The 19938-nt window shown below is 38.7% G+C and overlaps 1 protein-coding gene across 1 annotated transcript in view; it reads left to right on the top strand.

Moving 5' to 3' along the window:
* hcn4 (hyperpolarization activated cyclic nucleotide-gated potassium channel 4) overlaps nucleotides 1-19938 on the top strand; it is a 66370-nt gene that overhangs the window by 32916 nt on the left and 13516 nt on the right. Inside the window, exons 4-6 of the mRNA XM_031746609.1 lie at nucleotides 38-256; nucleotides 11475-11621; nucleotides 11970-12210. Of these exons, the coding sequence (XP_031602469.1) occupies nucleotides 38-256; nucleotides 11475-11621; nucleotides 11970-12210 (607 nt within the window). The remainder of the gene's footprint in view (nucleotides 1-37; nucleotides 257-11474; nucleotides 11622-11969; nucleotides 12211-19938) is intronic.

The raw sequence follows: 19938 nt of genomic DNA on the forward strand, positions 1-19938 counted from the left end.
TCGCCCTAACTCACCCTGTCTCCTCTGTTTCATCTAGAATGACACATGGGGACAGCAGTACTCCTACGCACTTTTCAAAGCTATGAGCCACATGTTGTGTATTGGGTATGGCATGTACCCCCCAGTGGGCATGACAGACGTGTGGCTGACCATCCTCAGCATGATTGTGGGTGCTACTTGCTACGCCATGTTTGTGGGCCACGCCACTGCACTAATCCAATCTCTGGACTCATCTCGACGGCAGTACCAGGAGAAGGTGAGTCAAGATGACATGCTATTGATGGTTGTGTTGTCTTGATTTACTTCAAAGAGAGGACAGTGGTGTGGATGCAGGATGCTGGCTTGTGCTAAGTTTAATACTTGTTTTTAGCTTTAATGTAGCAAGTTTAATTTGATTGATATTTACATATGGCCCCAAACTGACACATAGACAAATACAGTATGACAGTATGGTTCTGCTGAACTGGAGGTTTAACAGTCTAACACTGTGGGCCACAACCCTTCATAGTTAATATAAAAAATATAGATATTGAAAAGTATGAATTTACATCAGACCTAAAGTATATATGTTTGTCTTTCTGCTTTCTTGTCTGCTCTTTCTCTCTCTATGTGGGAAGTGTGCCCTGTAGTCAAAAACCTATTTTTAACAACTATGATGAAATATAATTCAAATTTTATTGGAATGACAAGGCTTTACTCTCAATTCTAATATATCATAGATCAGTGATAATGAGCGTTGTCTCATCATCTTTTCATTACAGAAACAGCCCTTTATTCAGGTGAGCTTTAATGGGGTTTTAAATCATTTATCACACTAAATAAGTAGATTTTAGAAAGGCACTAGATATATATTGTGATTTTTTTCTTTGCCAGCAAAAGTACAGGAAGCAAAATGATTAAAAATTAGTCCTCATTTTCTACATAATGTATAGACACAGAAACCAAGATTTCCCTGGTTTAGGGAAAGGAAAGCCCTGATGGTTGCCTATGAAGCCCGAGACATGTTCCACACTGCCATGCCCTCTGTGGGCCCAGCACGGGCGATAATGAGCTGAACTGCTCGCCTGCCACATTACCCACTGTCTGTAGCGAGTAAGAGACAGGAGAGAACGACCTCCAGGGAATGGAGGCACAGGTTCGAGAGATCGCACCTAAATGGAAGAGGGAAAATGAAAGTGAAAGATTTCAGAGAAAACAGGACCAGGTAGACAGGCAGAGGAACAGATTAGCTAATGTAATGTGTGAGCAGGACTTCTTCAAAAGGAGAGAAACTGCACTGGATAAATTAACACTTTGCGATTCTGGGGAATGAGTAAGAAATAGATTATTTTCCCTAAATTCCCAACAGTTAAAAAGTTGAAAAATCCAAAAAGTTCAGCATGTAAGTTCATGACTAATACTGATCTGAGAAGCTGTTTAATGAAATGGGGGCAAACCAGCTCCCACCACGACACGTCTGCTCCTCTGCATTAGAGATGCCATGCTGCCAAGTAGACTGAACAGCTGCTCTGCCTCAGCACCAGTCAGCATGTGCTACAGAAGCCCTTGGCTGCCATTTCTGGGATCGCCCCCTAAGGCGCCGTAAGAATCCCCCAGCCACTTGAAAAGTTTCCCCTGTGTTCCCACCGGTTCCCACAGTGCCTGCGTGGTTATTACTGCCGACTGCAATTAATTTTTAAGAGTCCAGATTCTCTCATTTATCTTTCCACAAGGCTCAGTGATAATGCATGCTCAGAGTACACTGTCACTGTGTGCTCATTTGGCTCTGGGAGCAAGATAGTAGTGATTTCTACTACACAGCACTGGACCCATTTCTCCTTTCTCCTTATCAGAGTTAGTTCATTCAAAGACATAAACCTTTTTCTCATATCCTGTTGCATCAGTTGTGTGACAATGGGATCTGCTTGCTGCAGATTTTCCTTTTCCCTTTAATACCATAATCCACACGCTCAAGAAGCTGGCAATCCATAGAGGTTTGAGAAGTCTGGTGGCTGTTTTCATATGGCCGTTGGGCTGCCATGACAGGGACAGCTGTTCTTGTCTGTGGGGACTCATACTTCATAGAAATCTCCTAGCAGAGCTGGCATCACCAACACCAACTGCCAGCCTGCCATCATACAGGAAGTTATTCTAAACATTTTGGTTTGACTGAGTGAGTCACTGCTGCCCCATTAGCTTGGTTGCATCCCTTTAAATAATCAGGTCAGGGTGTGATGAAAGGTATTTGCATTTTCAGTAAAATTAGTTGACCTTTAATATACTGTTCACAGTGTGAGGCTCGGAATATGACAAAGATGAGGTCCAACTTAATAATTACAAATAGTGTTAGCCCTACATATTTGCATATCACATGGCAATATAACATAAAAAGTGGTTGTTCAGGTGTTAGGTGTGACATGATAAATAAGAGGAATTAAGGGAAAGAAAGAAATAGGCAACATAAATTAGAAAATATAATGGAAGCTTGGAAATATGCAGCTGTAATATATATGAGGCAAGATCTACAAAAACGTCAACACAATAATCATAACATTTATGTTCTAATTTGAATTTGTTTTAATAACATACTCTGTAATTATAACCTGAATAAAAAAATTGGACATCATAGGCATAAAATATATTGCCATGCATGTACATGTTTGTTAACTCATCAGAAATTAAAAAAAGGACCTCTTTTACTCAACCGTTTCGAAAACTTAATTTGTTTTATAACTCAGTTTATTCAAAAACAGGCAGCGTGGTGGTGCGCTAGCTGTGGCCTGAGATGAGATTATATTAAATGATGATCCTAAAGTGGCCATAACATTGAGTCTATCTCTCAATGTTATCTCTGTGATAGATTGGCGACCTGTGCAGGGTGTATCCTGCCTCTCGCCCAGAGCTGGGATAGACTCCAGCCCAACTGTGACCTTGAATTGGTGTAAAGTAAAGTGACACTTTACAATCTTCTGTTATGATTTATGATAGTTTACAAAAATCTTTCCTTCAGTCTGATTCACAGGCTTTGCCAATTTTTATGGAAACCATTTCTGTTGTTTTATGAAATCTCTATCTACATATCTATGTATGGCATGGGATTTCTAAAACATTTGAGTCTAACACATTTAAGAGGGCTGAAAAACAAACTCTGTTACAGATATGTAGGTATTCATGTTGGTCTCTTGTAAAATCACACTGCTTTATACCTAGTTGTGCTGACTTAAGCGATGGATAGCTGATTTTGGAACCTAAAAACTAAAAGATAATACACTTGGATTCAGTAGAAAATGTTGCCAGTAACTTGCGTTGATTGTTTGAAAGCTGAAAAGGCCCTGTAGTATTTTTCTTTTCTTTTTATTGCTTGGAAGCCTGACATTGATATACCAGCGATGTTGTAAACTACACTGCAAAACTGCATAATTTACATGCACCAACAGTGCAAAGTACTTTGAATTACGACTTATCTGTAATGCAGACACTATGCAGTTCCATTAATCATAGCATGCTTTATGCTTCCTATTACGCAGTTGTACTACCACGAAAGCTGGATACATGCTCTAGTAAGCAGATATATTGTACTATATGGCTATTGTGATTGTGCTGCAGATGATGCTGGACCTGAGCCATCCAGCAAACAACCACATGGCAACAGCACAAATATTGCTCTCACAGTGGGGCTGAAGTAGATACTGACCACTGTTTAATGATTGAAAGAAATGCAATAATGGATCAGTGTTGAGCTGAGCAGCACTGATACCACATTTACCACATGTGCTCTATTTATCAGCTGCTAATTATTTGTAAAAAAAAAAAAACAAAAACAAAAAACAACAGGACAAAAAAAAAAAAAAAAATCCAACTCTTGTGCATATAGCTATATGTCCAAGATGAGAGGCCACCTGTCCAGTTGGCATGCAGGCATGATATCCAAGTAACTGGTCAGATGGAAACAAATCAGTGAAACCCATAGAAGGGACAATGATTAAAAAAACATACTTTATGCAGGATTCTCAGAAGTGTACACATGGGAAAGAGGAAAGGATGGTGAGGGGAGCTCTGCCTGCAAAGATGGTGAAAATTACCATCAGAAAGCTGGGGTATAATCTTTTCTGAATAGAATTCTATTAAATGTGGCACCATGTGATAAATGGCTGGGCTGTCAGATGCTAGCAAGCAGACTCAAATGAGCTCTTATGAAGCAGGCTGCATGTTAACTGTTACACCAAGTAGAGAGCACAGCAATTACACTACATATTCTGGGAGTTGGGGGAGCTGAATTGTAGTTTCCACTGAGATAAAAAATAAATAAATAACTAAAATGAAATATATTCTTGTCACCAGTTGTTAACTGTGTGTAAACAGATTAAGTAGTTTACATTCACTATGTGTTTGCTACTCAGCAGATACACCATATATCACATGTCAGTGGAAAAGAGATAGATTGCAGCCAACTGGAGCTGAAATTGGGACAATCTTTATCATTTCAGTCAGCACCTGAAGGATGGTCACCGAGTGGGATTTTAGACAAAAAATGTTTTCTTCTGGATAGTGATGCATTCTGTGGTGTCTTTATTTGAACTCTACCCTCCCTGGTACAACAGTGAGTTTCAATATTGCTTGTTTTTCAGATCAAAACATGAATAATTTGCTTTATGTTAAGTTTTACAGCAATAATAGTAATAATAATAATAATAAATGGGACAGCTTTTTTGTTTTACCAGCAATTTTATGTCATTAACCTAATTGTTGTTTACTCAATGGGTTATAAAGGACGAGAATGCTCCACAACTGTATGTCTAACTGTACTTGTTATTTCATACATTGACCAGCTATGTTATACCACACTGTAAAACAACATGAGCTGGAATCAACCAGACAGTTCATTTCATTTAAAGTGCAGTATCACCATGCAGTGTGATCCCAGTACACTTTACACTTAAAGAAAATTCATGAGAAAAAATAAACTGCAAGTTTATATTTTTAATCAAATAAAACAAACTGCATTAAACATGAGTGTTAAGAGGATGTTGGAATCGGAGGGGTTAAACATCAACCAGAATCCCTCAAGAACTCTCCTCTGGTGTCTCAGGCATGTTGAGAATCATTATCACACAAAGAGAATTACATCTCTCCAGATTTGGGGCACAAGATGGCTGCACATGTGACTGTGCATACAGGGTATGCCTGCCACTCCAGCTCTCTGTAAGCTGCTGCTTATCTGTCACTTTGGCTCTCTACTGTGGTAATTTATATAGTACACAGAGACAGAGATGGAGACGGCAAACAAAAGAGATAATCGTGTTCATTTGTAGGTGACTTGTGATCTTTGCTGTCTCACTTACCATACGTAAACTTTCTGATGTTCTCATCCTTGTGAGTCTTTATACTAAAAGTTTTTGTGTGTTTGTTTGGTTTTTTAAAATATTAACTGACTGACTGATGCTCTGTTTGCTGTTGGCAGTTGGTGATGAAATTAGGGATGCCCAGGGGATAGCATGTTGTGGCATGCCAGTCCCAAATGGCTTTAGAAGCAAATGGCAATGGGGTATTTCAGCCCCTCCTTTTTTAAATCTCTAATTAACACTTGGCAAATAAACATAGCTCTTTGGGGAATAGTTAATAAGAGACCCAAAGCTGATTATTTGTGTGTATAGAGGCTCTAGAGATCCCCCAATCAAGACCATTGGAAATACAGAAAACAGTCATCAGTGGGAGACTGTGTCTGTACTTGATAGAGTTGTCCAATTCCTTGGGAGGAAGGAGGAATGAGAGCAATAGCATCAGAGAAGTAGTTAAAAAAAATGACAGTTTTACTGATTTTTATATTTAAGCTATTGTCCTAGTTTTGAGTGATGAAAGTATAACTAAAAAAAAGAAGCATTAACGTGGTCTTGTTCTGTATAGGTTAAGTCATGAGTTTCCCATACAGCTGAATCAAGGACAAAACTGTCAACAAGATGAGGGGCTTAAGTCTAATTCTGCCTTACAGTAAGAGCTGTTCCCATTAGTTGGGACCTGACTGATGGCATTAACCTAAACTCTGTTACATTCCTTTTCCTCTGTCTGCCACACAGCCTTTACTGCTGAGTCAAGGAGTGTTGACATGCCTCAGAGGCGCTCTAATTTTTATTTTTTATTTATTTTTTTATTGCATAACCAAAATCAAAACTCCAACCAGTGTCAATTTACTATATATTTTATGTCACGTGAAATGTATGCTTTCTGCTTTCGGATTGTGTTGTCAAGGCTGTCATTTATCTTGATGCGCCACTTTTAATCACTATGTATTCCTAATATAAATAACTATTAAGAAATCATACTCTCCTGACTATGTCCCTATCAGAGGTGTTACTGGCCTCTTGGTTGCTTTTGTGTGATAGAGAGTGTGTTGATTCCAGCACAGTGATGCATTTAATCTTGGTGATTTTAATCATTTTGACATGATGTTTACAAATGAACTGCTCTTATTCACAGAAAAGATACAAAATCAAAATGTCTTAATCATTATCATGGAATTCAAAGGTATATTGATCATAATATATACCTTAAAAAATATAATTACCTACTCCTGCTGTATTTAGATTTTGAATTTCTATATTAGTTATCTCTTAAATAAAATAGTGGTGTTAGAGCATTCCTTTAGCATGAATCTCTCATTTCTTTGTTACCAGTTTTTCATGATTATATTTGTCAGTGAAAACATTTTTGCATAAATATGTGACAGATATCTTTTGACCACACAACTCTAGGTTAGGAAGAAGGCAGGAGAGCACAGTGGAAATAAATACATTTTTAAAAAGTATAATTAAGTAACCAATATCTCTTTGGGGAAATAAATTATTCATGATTTATTTGGTAAGAATCTGCATCTGCTTAGAAAGCTACGTGAGAGAAAAAGGACTCTGGAAAAAAATATGAATGTTTATATCAGAGGAAAGGCACAGACAGAAAAAGAATATTTTGAAAGGGACCTAGAAGAAATAATAGCCACATTATTTTGTCTGCATCCAGATATTTAACAAAATAAGGCAGCTTTAAACTTTTGGCTTTAAACTGCAGGAAGTCGAAAACCTCAAAAATATGTCTCCCATACTACATGTCCACAATCAAAAACACAGACAATCAGGGAGACAGACACATAAAAGCTGTATACAAATACCTCAATTAAAACAGAACTGAAAATCGGTGTCTCTTTCAATTAGATTCAACCAGTGATGGAAGAAAATACACAACTATTAAGCATAAGCTTAATGACTCTATAAAAAGCATGTCTGTAGAAATGTTTACTACAAGATGTTGACATGTTAGATGGTTTGTGCTAGCTTCTAATTAGCTTCTAATGGCTAATGCAGTGAGAATAGAAGCTACAGAATGGCATTTATACATTGAAATGTTGTATGTTCATACTGTGTGTGCCTTTTTAGATACAGCTGTGTGCTACTGTATGTGGTTAGTAGTTAAACTTATTTGAACAAGCCTATTAAAAGTAGAGAGTGTCACAATTGCAGCAATCAGGCTACATAAGTGCAGGCAGTTGCACTTGCGGTCAAGCTGAGGTGGTGTGTGGATACAGTGTGTGTGGATACATCCCAAATCACTAAAACACTGACTGTGGCTCCAAAAATGGAAGCTCAACTTCCCTATGTGGGAATTGTGGCTTTACTTTTTTACAGTGGTAGGGAAAAAATACTCAGATCATTCATCTTTTATTCAGTCGATGTATTCATTTATTTGGGTGAAATAGAAAATACATCAAAAGTATGCATCAACCAGGAAAAGAAAAAAAGTGTTTTAAATCCATCAATGAAAGCTAGCACATCAGCTGTCAGTTGTTCACTCCTGTGTCGGTAAAGCAGCTGTTAATGCTGCTATGATGATGTGTTTCAATGTGAAAAACAGAGGAATCTGTGTAAATGTGCCAGCTTTTAAAGTCAAAACCACAACTTGTATTGGCGTGGTTTAAAAACTGCCAGCGCCCTAAACAGTTGATTTACAGATCTGTGTTTTTTGTGTGTGTCTATGTGTCGGTTTCTAGTAATAAAATGTCATAAAAGCAAATTTCTGTTTTTACAAACACTTGTTAATTCATATTAGATCTCAACAGGTCTTTTAGACGCTACTCCTCTCACTCAGCTACCTATAGATCAAGCACGTAAATTTACTGACTCTGAAAATGACATAATTTCTACTTTTTTGGTGATGATTTGAAGTCTACAAAGTAAAAAAAGTAAGCTCAGCTGCAGGTTAGAGATAAATATTTCCAAAGAATTTTCTGCTTCTCCCACTCTGACAATTAACTCTGAACATTCAACCCCAAAATGAATAGTTTTTTGTTTGGTTTTTTTTTTTGCAATAAATCTTCATATATAACTGTAACGTGTACATCCAAGAAGAGTAATAACATGCATCAAATGAGCTGCTCGTCTCAGTGTTTCTTCAACAAACAGTGCAGGACTAATTAGGTGCCAAACGTCTGGAACTTTTTTCCCCTGTAAAACAAGAAGAGACAAACGCTACAGTCACTGCATCTTTAAAACAACTAAAGCTGAGTAAAATTGTCTAAAGAAACAAGTTAGATCAGGACATGGATACTCTTTTCTTTAATTCTCAGTACAGAGTTACTATAAACAACCAAAAACATAAGGAGCTTGCCAGAACAAAAAAGGTAGCAATCTTTATTAAAGGTCACCATAGAAACAACACCACAAATACTCACTAATTAATACACTATACCTGTACCACAGTTAAAACATCTTTTATTTGGCCGCATCAATTTAGCGTTTTGTCATCATCCTGGACTTACCAGAGTAAAGGAAGGTGGGAGGAAAGCTAAGAAACATGAAATAATCATTATAGGCATTATAAGAGATCCATATTACAGCCGGAATCTTTCCAGTGTTCAGATAGAAGCAAGAAAATCTGATGGTGAAATAATTACCACCTAAATGCAGACTGATTTGATTTGGTCAAGTAGATCAGGAGAGCAGGGATCTTTGAGCAATAGAATAATTTCCTCCCAGAGGGGATTTTACCAGCCCATCATATCATCAGGAAAAAAATGCCTTCCCTACCCTACCCCTCAATCCCCCCTGCGCCCCTGATGATCAGTGCCTTTGCATCCAGCACAGTGATTAGTAAATTTGAAATGCTTTCAAGTGTGATGCCGAGTTACTCCGTGTAATACAGTTATTCATCAAAACTGCAGAAGCAATAAGACATTATCTTGCATTTGTTCACTTGACTAATACTCTTTTGTGCTGGGAGAACCAGACTGCAATATGCTACAAAGCTGTACATAAATTAGATGTTAAAAGTTCAAATAAGTTTCTCAAAGTGTTAAAACTTCATGCACAAAAAAAAACTAATTAAAGAAATGCACTGTACTGTAACATGTCTAAAGCAGAAGACAACAGTGTTAGACCTCATTCATAATTTGAGATACCTGTCATCTTCACCCTGCATCACATATAGAAATGACATCTTTGGTGCAATACTCAACAGCGACTGCTACTGCACCTAAAGATGTCTACGCTGGAAACATCTTGATCATCACCTACAGCATTTCTGTGAAATAAGTGTTATCATTGGATCAGTACATTCTTAATTTTATGCTAAAGGGATAGTGTGGATAAAGATTCAAACTCTTACTGTCACCCACAACATTTCTTATTCATATTCATGCCCTGACATTGACAGAGAGACTGGATTAATATAAGCTCCACATCTTGTTTATGCTTTTGCAAGTATTTGACTTTCCACATCAAATTACACAGTGTTGCCACACAAAAAAATATAATTTACTTTGTTTGACATTCCTGAAAAAGTTGTTAAATAGAATAAACTATAAACTATTTAATATGATGGAACTGGTGTAAAACATATTTCAAGCAGTTTGCCTAATCTGCTGAGTTTTTTTGTCCAGGATTGAGAGTGGAGCCATGTAATAGTTCATAACTAGCTGTTCACAGTCAAAGGAGCCTTATCATCAATATGCACAGGGTGATTCTAGATTGCTTCTCCGTCTGTGAGGGATTCAAGGGCCTGGCCAAATAACTCTTCTAAATATGGCAATAGGAGGAAAGAGAGAATTTGACCGTGGTAGAAAGTGAGGAATGTAGGTGTCAAAAGCCAGTGCAGGGATAAAAGATGTCACAGTCAGAAATTAAAATCAAGCAAACTAAGGTCTTAAAATATTCTGGACATTTTATGTGGGCAGAAATTTTATTGAATAACATCAATTTTAGTTAAATTAAGTTTTGGCTATTTTATGGCGCTCTTTTAAAATTGTTGCACTTATTTTTCTGTACAAATATATTCATTTTACTTACTAAAGAAAAGCATCAAGTTCTTTATTGTATGGATTACTAAACAGTTCAGTAGTTGTATACCTGCTTGTTTATGAAAACCTGAATATAATTTAACTGTGATTTTTTTTCTTAGGTTTTATTTGTAAAGGACTCAATAAAGGTTTAAAAGAGGTCTTAAAAAATTGAGTTTATTTTAAAAAAAATAGTGCAGGAGCCCTGGATGTTACTGGTAGGCACATTTTGGCCCCTGGTCAAGCCTCGTGCACCATATTTTGTCTTGCTCAATATTCTATACTGCAAGACTCAATTTGTTTCACCTGTATGTGTTTCTTGAAAATTGTAGAAAACAGTTCTTATTTATTTTAACAAAGCAGGAGCTTTGTATATTTGTAGTATTGTGAGAAAACAAAGAAGAAGGCTTCTGAGGTCAGCTGTGTTAGTCAGCGGTAAGTCTTCTGGCATCATAGACATTGTGATCAAAGAGCACCACCAGCGTCACCCTATGAATGGTTAATTTCTTCTTTTTTTTCTTTTTCCTTATTTTCTTTCACAGCGGGTTAAGGATTCAGCCCATTATTATCTCCAAGGTGCTCCCAGTGTGCTTTGATCTACATCTCTGCTGCCAATGCTACAGAATCAGTCAAAGGCTTTTTGACACACACATTTAAATAGTTATATCTCTCAGCAACAGAGGATATTAATCCACAAGTCTGTACTGTAAAAACAGAAACACTTTGATTGTTTCACCTGAACAACATACACTCTAATCTATTCTTCTCTGCATGAACAAAAGGAATATGTATTTAATAATTTAAGATCTACATTTACTTCATATTCACATTAGCTGCTGTAGCGCACTTTTAAAGGTCAGTTTGACTTTGCACTTCATGACTAGCGTTCCTTTCTCTCACCCTTATCTTTTAGAAGTTAGTACATTCAGTGAACAAATATTCAGGACAGTGTGACTTCCGAGAGAGAAAGAGAGACTTTAAGAGACCTGATCAAAGACTGGAAAAGTGCTATCTTTTTGGGTGAAACTTGAAAGGGCACGGATGGCCATCCTGAATCCGTCTCCATTTCCTTGTCTGTCTGACCTCAGTACCAGCTGCTCCCCGTGGCAGTGTATTTGTGCTACAGCCCTATGGCCTTTGGATAACCTGATTGTTGTGTGTCTCTATGTCCCTGCAGTACAAACAGGTGGAACAGTACATGTCCTTTCACAAGCTGCCTGCAGATATGAGGCAGAGAATCCACGACTACTATGAGCACCGCTACCAGGGCAAGATGTTTGATGAGGAGAGCATCCTGGGAGAGCTGAATGAGCCGCTCCGAGAGGTGGGACAAGTGTTTCTGTCTTGCTTTAAAACAGCCGCACATGCAGCTCTGATGCATTCGACAGCTTTTGCACTTCTCGACATTCCCTTCATTTCAATTCACATTCACTGACATTTTAGCCTTACACAAGAGCACAGTGTGACTAAATAATCTCTTTTTTTTCTTAGAAAAAAAACTGGGGGTGGGGGGCTTAGAAAAAGAAGAAAACAGTAAATGATGTCTAGAGAGTTGACATTTTTCCTGTTGTTACTCTAATATCCCTCATGTCCAATACTTTGAAAAGTCACTGAATTTTGTGCTGTGCTGTTGTCACTAACCACTGTTTTTAATGTCTTTCTTTTCAAACAGGAAATTATCAACTTTAACTGTCGAAAGCTGGTGGCATCTATGCCGCTATTTGCCAATGCTGACCCAAACTTTGTCACCTCTATGCTCACCAAATTGAGGTTTGAGGTGTTCCAACCTGGGGATTACATCATAAGAGAAGGCACCATCGGAAAGAAAATGTACTTCATACAACATGGGGTTGTCAGTGTTCTAACGAAAGGCAACAAAGAGACCAAGCTTTCGGATGGCTCCTACTTCGGGGGTAAGATAAGCTGCTTCTGGTACACCAACCAAAATCAAAGGTCACCTGCCTTAATGCACACCTTTCTGTGGAGCTTAAATCTACTTTGTTTTGATGATAATAATAATGCTATCCTTAAGCACTTTAAGAAGTTGGCCTGGGATTTAATTTTTATTTGTGATGCAGTAGCATTTGGATAGAGCTATTCTGGGTCTAATGCTAGCACATTGTGAGCTTGAAGTAGTATATTATGCACCGCTTGACACCTAACTTGAATATTCAGCTTCATGGTTTATGCAGGACCTTTCCCTTAATTCACATCATGAGCTGCCCCTTAAATTTAGGGCATATCCACATTATAAAAACAGTGCTTGCTGTAGTGCAACTTAAAAAATATGCACCCTAACGTCAAAGAGGTCAGGAATCTGTGAAATTACACACTATCAACTCCGAATGCTTAGGGCTGCTATAACCCATAGTTGTTATGCACTTAACTCGGTGTTATGTTCTTAATCAGGGTCAGATAATGCTTAGCCTTCTCTTGGTCCCAAAGAGCCTATGACACATGTAGGAGACAATGCTGCCATACTGCCCTCACCAAATACCAATTAATTTGCCCAGTGACAGCATATCATTTAGACTATACTGTTAAGTAATTAGAAGTGGTGGCAAAGCATTAACAGCACATGACCTGCCTGTGGAAGTTTAATTACGCCTTGCCTGCTCAAGTCCATCTCCATGCCCTCTCTCCAGGGGGTTCTACAGAAATAATGAAAAGATGGCAGGCAATCTATCTCTGCACATGCCAAAACTAATCAACATTTTCAACAACATGGCCCCAGCTCTCTCCAGGGCCATTTTGTCTCAAATGTTGTCCAAAATGTTCCAGCCTTTGGGCCCTCTACAGCGAGACAGGCTTCAGATTCAGAGAAATGTTCAATCTGCTTAAAGGCTTTTTTCCAGCACATGTATCCCAGTAATGGCACAGTTTGGGCGAAAGCTTGGCCACTTGAAGATGCTGAGTCAAAGCTACTCAAGAGGACTATTTCACTGAAATGCATTAGAGTAAATGCATCTCCATTTAGGTTCTTTCGTCCTTAAGTAAACATAAGTATCACAACACACAAAAGTACAAAAGCACTGATTCTGAAACCAAAATTGGCTTGCTTGCTTTAATCTTAAGCCTTGGATCTGTAATTATTTTCCCTTTCATGTAATATAGGCACAAGGCTTTTGACTCCATTATCCTGTGAGTATTGCTGGCAGTGCCACTTCTCCTGGGGTGTAAGGGTGGGGGCTAGTGAGGTAAGCCTAGAGCCACTGGGAGTTTGTTACCAAACATGAGTTAGTCATTCATGAAATTAATTGGTGCAGGATCAGCACAGAGAGTGTGTGGCACATGTGGATTTCAGTGTGGCTGTCAGTATCAGAAAGCATAAGTCTGAAAGCAGTGAGTGTTTTTTATCTTTGTGACTGAACAAAAATATGGAGATCCACCCTGCATAGATTGTAATGTTTTGTGACTGTGTGAGTAAATGAATGAGAAACAGAAACCATCCAGTCTTCTGTCTGTCTTCTTATTGTCAAACTGTGTCATTATCAGTGGGTCCCAGTCTGCAGTTCAGCTAATTGTGTGTGTATTTGCTCTTCTGCATCTCAACAAAATTACATACCCTAACTCATTCACTTATGGACTATCTGAATTATTTATACAATTATTTACTCAGCAGTCTGCTCCAGTTTGTTAGCTGTTGGATTAGCTCAAGCCAGAGAGCCTAAAGTCTAAAGTGGACACGACATGCCCTGGATGGGAGCGTCTGCTGGGCACACAGCGATCCAGATGAGAGGGGAAATGTAATGTGACTGCAGCACTAACGCCAAGGGACACATGGATCGGTGCCAAGGCTGCTCTCTGGATGCTGCTCTGGGCTCAAAAAGAAAACTGGCGCCCAGCACCACAATCCTCCACTTGCCTCTTTCTCTCCTTATAGTTCAATATTGAAACGCTTAGTATCTGAACAGCATCTCTGCTACTCACTTAGCGACCAGACTGAGGAGGTTATTGTGTTGTTATAGTTCATCCTTTGTTGCCTGCAGTGTTGGCAGCACAGACTGTGGTCTCACTTGGTTAGAGTAAAGATCAGTGACCTTGTGGTGGCTGTGCATGCCAGTCAGAGTTGCTTATCAAAAACTGCCTTTGATTGTGCCTCTAAGATGGCTCACTTTGACTCTCAGTGAGTGGCTTGTAGTAGCTCCGAGTTGGTTGAAAAAAGGAAAGAAAAAAGACAGAGTCAGAGAGAGGGAGGGGACTGAAGAAGAGAGTTGAGTTGACTGCACACTTTTCAATCTCCTGTGTCATCTTTTGGCTGTACTCACTCTGAGTGGTTCTCTGTAAATTGTGCTCTCTAAATCCCTAGTCTTGTGAAATCCTAGGTTAAGGAACTAATACTTCTCACATTTATTCTCACTCTCAATTCTTTCCCCCACCCCCGATCCCACTATCTGTGTTCAGACTGGCTGTGCTATATAGCTGCCAAATGGCCACCTTGACCGAGTGAGTCAGTGCAAGGGGCTTGCAGGAGCAAAGGCCCAGGTAATCCTTCAGTCCATAACCCAGTTAACACCTCTGCAGCTCTTCTGCTGGAGAAGTTATTTGACTGAATAACAGGATGGTTGATATCATATACAGAGTAACAGGTTGGATAGGATGACATATTTCTGTGTTTTCACACAGTGGAAGATTTGATACAACATAATATGTTGTGAGACATGGTTGGGCTGCATCGTCCAAACACTAAAGGTGCCATGCTGTCAGCTGCGAATATGATGTAATGCTGCAATGTTATGTGTACAACTGATCAGTCACAGCATTTACACCATTGACAGGTGAGGTGTGTAACACTGATCACCTCATTATAATGCAGTGTTTCGCTGGGAAACCATGAATCCCAAAATTCACATTCACATTACTGTGATACAGTATGTGCCATTCTTGCAGACCAAGCAGAAAAAAACCCATAGCAACACCACCCCCAACAGCACTGGCCTCGCCCAGTGGGACAATGTGCCCCACCACATTATAAAGATTACCCTGGAAAGGCTTGAGGACTGCTGCAAAAAATCCAAGGCACTGACCCAGCGTTCTAAGTCCCCCGATCCCAATCTAATAGAGCGTTCAAAAGAGATGCCAGATATGCCAACCCACAGGATCCAAAGGACCTACGGCCAACATCACTAGGTTGTCCTGTTGTGTCTGGCACTGCAGAACAACCAAAGAGGTCCTGTGTTTGGGGATGGGAATCGAGAACCGATTCTTGTAGAAATTCTCAGTAGAATGGAAATGTTAGTTTGCCTGCCTATCAATCCTGCTTATCAGTTCTTGCACTCGCACATTATGGATCAAAGGTGGTTTTTTTATGATTTTGTTATATTGTGGTTAAGGAGTATACACTGTATACACTAAGTAGTGCTTGCAGAGTAAAATATATGCATTTTTAATCCAAATGTATTATTTCCTGGGCAGTAGTAAATGATATGTCATTGCGTTCACCAGTTCCTACACTAGATTTCTTTAAAGGATTTGTATTTGGTACTTTATTTACCAGGCTTTTTTGAGCCAAAACAGCTGTAAATTTGTAGATTTGAATATTTACTACAGTAATGTGCAAAAAGCCTCGAGACAGTTCTCATTTCTTTATATTTTACTTGGAAAATGGAAAATATGTGAATTCATTTACTGGTGCGTGCAGACATGCATGGGAATACATTGTATATAAAGCAAAAAAGGATTTTGCACAATTCTAAGGATCTTGAAAGTCAGTACTTTGTAGGGAAACTTTTATTTTTCTCTCAGGTAAGTGTTATTTGGACTTTAAGAAGCTTTCAGGAATACTGTAATTCTCCAGGCTGCATTTTCCAGATGTGTCTCTCAGATCATGCGTCTTTGCTGGATTATTTCCCTGTTTCTAAAGAACATGATTTTCAGATATTTTTCAGATGTAGATCTTTTTTAGGTCTCCCCATTCTTTTGTCCTCCATTTGTCGAGTTTCTTCTGATTTTTTAAAGACATTGCCTGCATACAGAAATATGTCATCCCCTATGGTTCATCCTCTAATTAGGTGGTTTTTATGCTTAAATGGTTTAGTGTTTAGTGTAAAACAAAACAAAAATAATACAAACAAACAAACAAACAAACAAAAAAACATTCCTCTAAAATGGCCAACAACAGGCACAAGAACTGGACTGAAAATTAGTTAACAGTCAGCCAGTGTCCACAGAAAAAGACCTTGAGAAAGCCTGGAGGACTATCATGACAACAAAGTCGGGTTCCTTGGAACTATAATCAAAAGGAATGAGGGGTGGCTCAAGACTTTTGCACAGTGCTGTAAAAATCACGCAGCTGAAGTTCAAGATGGTGAAAATGAGATGATGAGATGTGACAGGATCTCAGCATCAGCCACGATACTGAAAAGAAAAAATCCCAGAAATGTTCTACCTGTCTGCGGTTGCTAGCCAAATAGAAGGTGTTCGTGTGGCTATGTTAATGCTGTGAGGGAGCAAGCATTGCATGTCACTGGGAATCAGTGAGCCCGTTGTGGATGTTCCAAAGGTTAGAGAGTGGCCGCTCTGTAGGCTGGGGGCTCTGTCGGGAAGGGAGATGGGACCTGACAGCAGGACTCAGAGTCCAGGTGAGCTTTGCCACACCAGGCTGCAGGACACAAATTCTTTATCGCAGACCAAGGAGCCTTGCTCATATTCATTAATTCACACTCATACACACGTACTCGCACACACTTGTAACCATAGAGAAGGACGGGTACAACACATGTAAACATCATGCAGATAGATGCATACTAAGACAAACACATTCAAAGGGCCGCATTTCTATTCGACTACATTCATTAAGTAGCTTTCTTGTACCTCATGTGTTACGCACGAAAAGTGTTACATGTAGATGCAACACTGGTTCATCCCTTAGATGCCTTTATATGCTTAAATGACTTGGGGTTAAGCAGCTTAACAAACAAACATAGAATAAGTTTCATGTTCAAATAAACCTTTGTTACTTTAAATATGAAGCCTATTCACCTACATGCATTGACTATTTTTTTTTTTTTATCTCATGTGAACTTGTATCAGTCTTATCTAGAAGGACCTCTACAATGTGTAGACATGTTATTGACTATGGAATATTTTTTCTTACAACAAAACATTTTTTAAATTAAGCTGCAGATGATGAGAAGCCTGATTTCAAATAAATTTGAGATAAAAAAACACAAGGAACATACGCTGACAAAAACCTCACAAAGTGCCACGTGAGTAAAACTTAAACCGCTCCAGAGAAATGCCTTTATTGCCAACACCATGCTTAAGACAAAGGTTAAGAACATTGTGGTCCAGTGTTTTGAATCCATCTGTGAGAACAAAAAGCATAATCATAGAATTCCTTTAGTTAATAAATAAAAAATTAAATACTTTTAAAAGTGTCAGCAAGTAGGGAAGATTAAAGAGCTCTAAAGATCAGAGAGCTCTAAAATCAGAGGCACGCAGAGTGGGAGGAGAAGCTGCAGGAAGTTAATGAGCCAATAGGTGAGCAGGAGGAGAAGGGAGCTTGCATTGGCAGCAGGGAGTGACCAGGCAGCTTGGCATTTTGGTGATGAAGTGAGCAGTGAGCAGAATGGTGTGGAACTTAATGAGAAATGTGGCTGGAGGTGGTGAAGCCTGGCAAATAGGTGACTGGGAGCAAAGCAAGCTGGCTGGTACACAAGGCACAGTCTAATGTACCAACCTGACTATACACCTGTGGGTTACAGAACATTCTGGCAAAGACTGGCAGAAAAGTTAGGTTTGATATAATACAGAAGTTTATAAAATAACAATGAGCATGAGTGTCAGCAGCTGAAAGGAGCAGCTATGCCCAAGAAAGAAAGGAAAAACATGCACATAGAAAGACAGGGAGCTGCAGGAGTCAAGATAAAGGGGTTGGATATTTGTTAGAAATCACAGGGACATATGTTGTCCAGGTTGGTGTTTTTTATCTCTAGTTGTGGAGCAATCATTATGACGAGCATGCTGGATATATTAAAAACATCATTAATGGTTCCAAAAACAAGACTTGTCTTTAGAGAAAAAATATGTTGCCTTTCTAGTTTTGACAACATTTTTTATACAACAGCTGTCCCGTGAAATGTCAAAAGACAGCTGGAACTTGTCATTTCTTCTACTTGCATTCAGCTCTGCTGTATTCTCATCTGATGTGTGCCATTCAGTAATGATTCAGGTTTTGATACATGCTTTTAAATTATATTACAGTATCCAGAATATTTTGGCAAGTAGACTAAAGCAAGGTCAATTTAGTTGAGCTTTACTGCACAACATTCAGCCAGTTTTCATTCGCGCACATAAAATCCAGCATATGAGAATTGCAAAAGTTGTCGTAAAGAAGATTCCAAATTTAAAAAATACTTTCCAGATGCATTTTTTCTAGATTTCTTCCTTTCTTGATCTTTTACCCACACATTCAATCTACTCTCCTCTTTGAGAGCTGGTGGAGGGGCTCAGGGGAGCCATCTTTCCTGTACTAAGAGCCTGGGACACGTGGGCTGCATCATCCAACAGAAGGCTATGTGTATCCTGACCTTGGTGAACACACATGGGCTTCCACTGGGTGATGTCTTCATCCTCTTTTAGCAGAGAAACATCCAATTTTAATTAGTGTCATTCAATTTTAATGAATGCATTGTCAGTTAAGTGTGAAAAAGGAGTGCATCGTGGTAATGATAAGATGTTGTGTCTTCAGCACTGGCATCCCCAAAATACAGTACTGGAAACAAGCAGAACTGCTAGGCCTGATCAAAGTGGGACAGAACAGTCGCAGTTTTGCACTTACTTTTTTTTCCCCTCTTGTTGTTTTTTATTAAGAATCCTGTTTTAGCAGTGATGACAAAAGAATATAATCAGTATGTCATATTTTAATCACAACCAGTCAGCTATTTTGTATGTTGATAATATTATAGCTTTGTTCCTTATGAATAACAAAGCCCAGAAATTGAACCATAAAAGAACTGTCTCACTGTTAGTAAAGACCAAACAGTAATGGGTGATTGTAGAAGCAGAAGTCAGTTTGGGGAGAAAACACACACCCCTCAGAGAACACAGGCAGAGCTACACCATCTAAGCTTGTATGATTTCATGCAGGATTTGGGGAGCACTGCGATGAGTCAGAGATGTGAGTAAGCAGTGGGAAAAGAACATTCATAAATAAATTGAATGTAACTTATGAACCATCAACAAAAGCAGCCTCAAGTTGAAATGGAGTGCAGAAGTGCTCATCGGTGTAGCATAGTTTGTGTTTTACATTTTAGAGTAGGTTCCAATAGAGACCCAAAGTGTTCAAATTATATAAAATGAATACAAAATATATGCATAGAGAACAATACATAAATACAGCAATACAATAATGCAGAATTATTTAAACTTGTATTTAATGTGGAATTTCTGACTTGTCATCACAGAGGAGTCATATGGCCGAGCTGTTAGGCTATGTTGGCTATTCTTTTGCTCTTCGTGGAGTTCTTTTGCAATCAAGTTGCTACCACCATTAACAGTATATCACAATTAGATATATATTAGTCCTCGACTTTAATAAACTCATAACTCAGGCTCAAAAAACAGCTCCTCAGTGGCCTCAGACGCTTCTAACATATAAATATTTAATACTGACCCTCAAGGTACCCTATATGCATTTA

Source organism: Oreochromis aureus, linkage group 1, assembly GCF_013358895.1.
Source record: "Oreochromis aureus strain Israel breed Guangdong linkage group 1, ZZ_aureus, whole genome shotgun sequence".
NCBI classification, from domain to species: domain Eukaryota; kingdom Metazoa; phylum Chordata; class Actinopteri; order Cichliformes; family Cichlidae; genus Oreochromis; species Oreochromis aureus.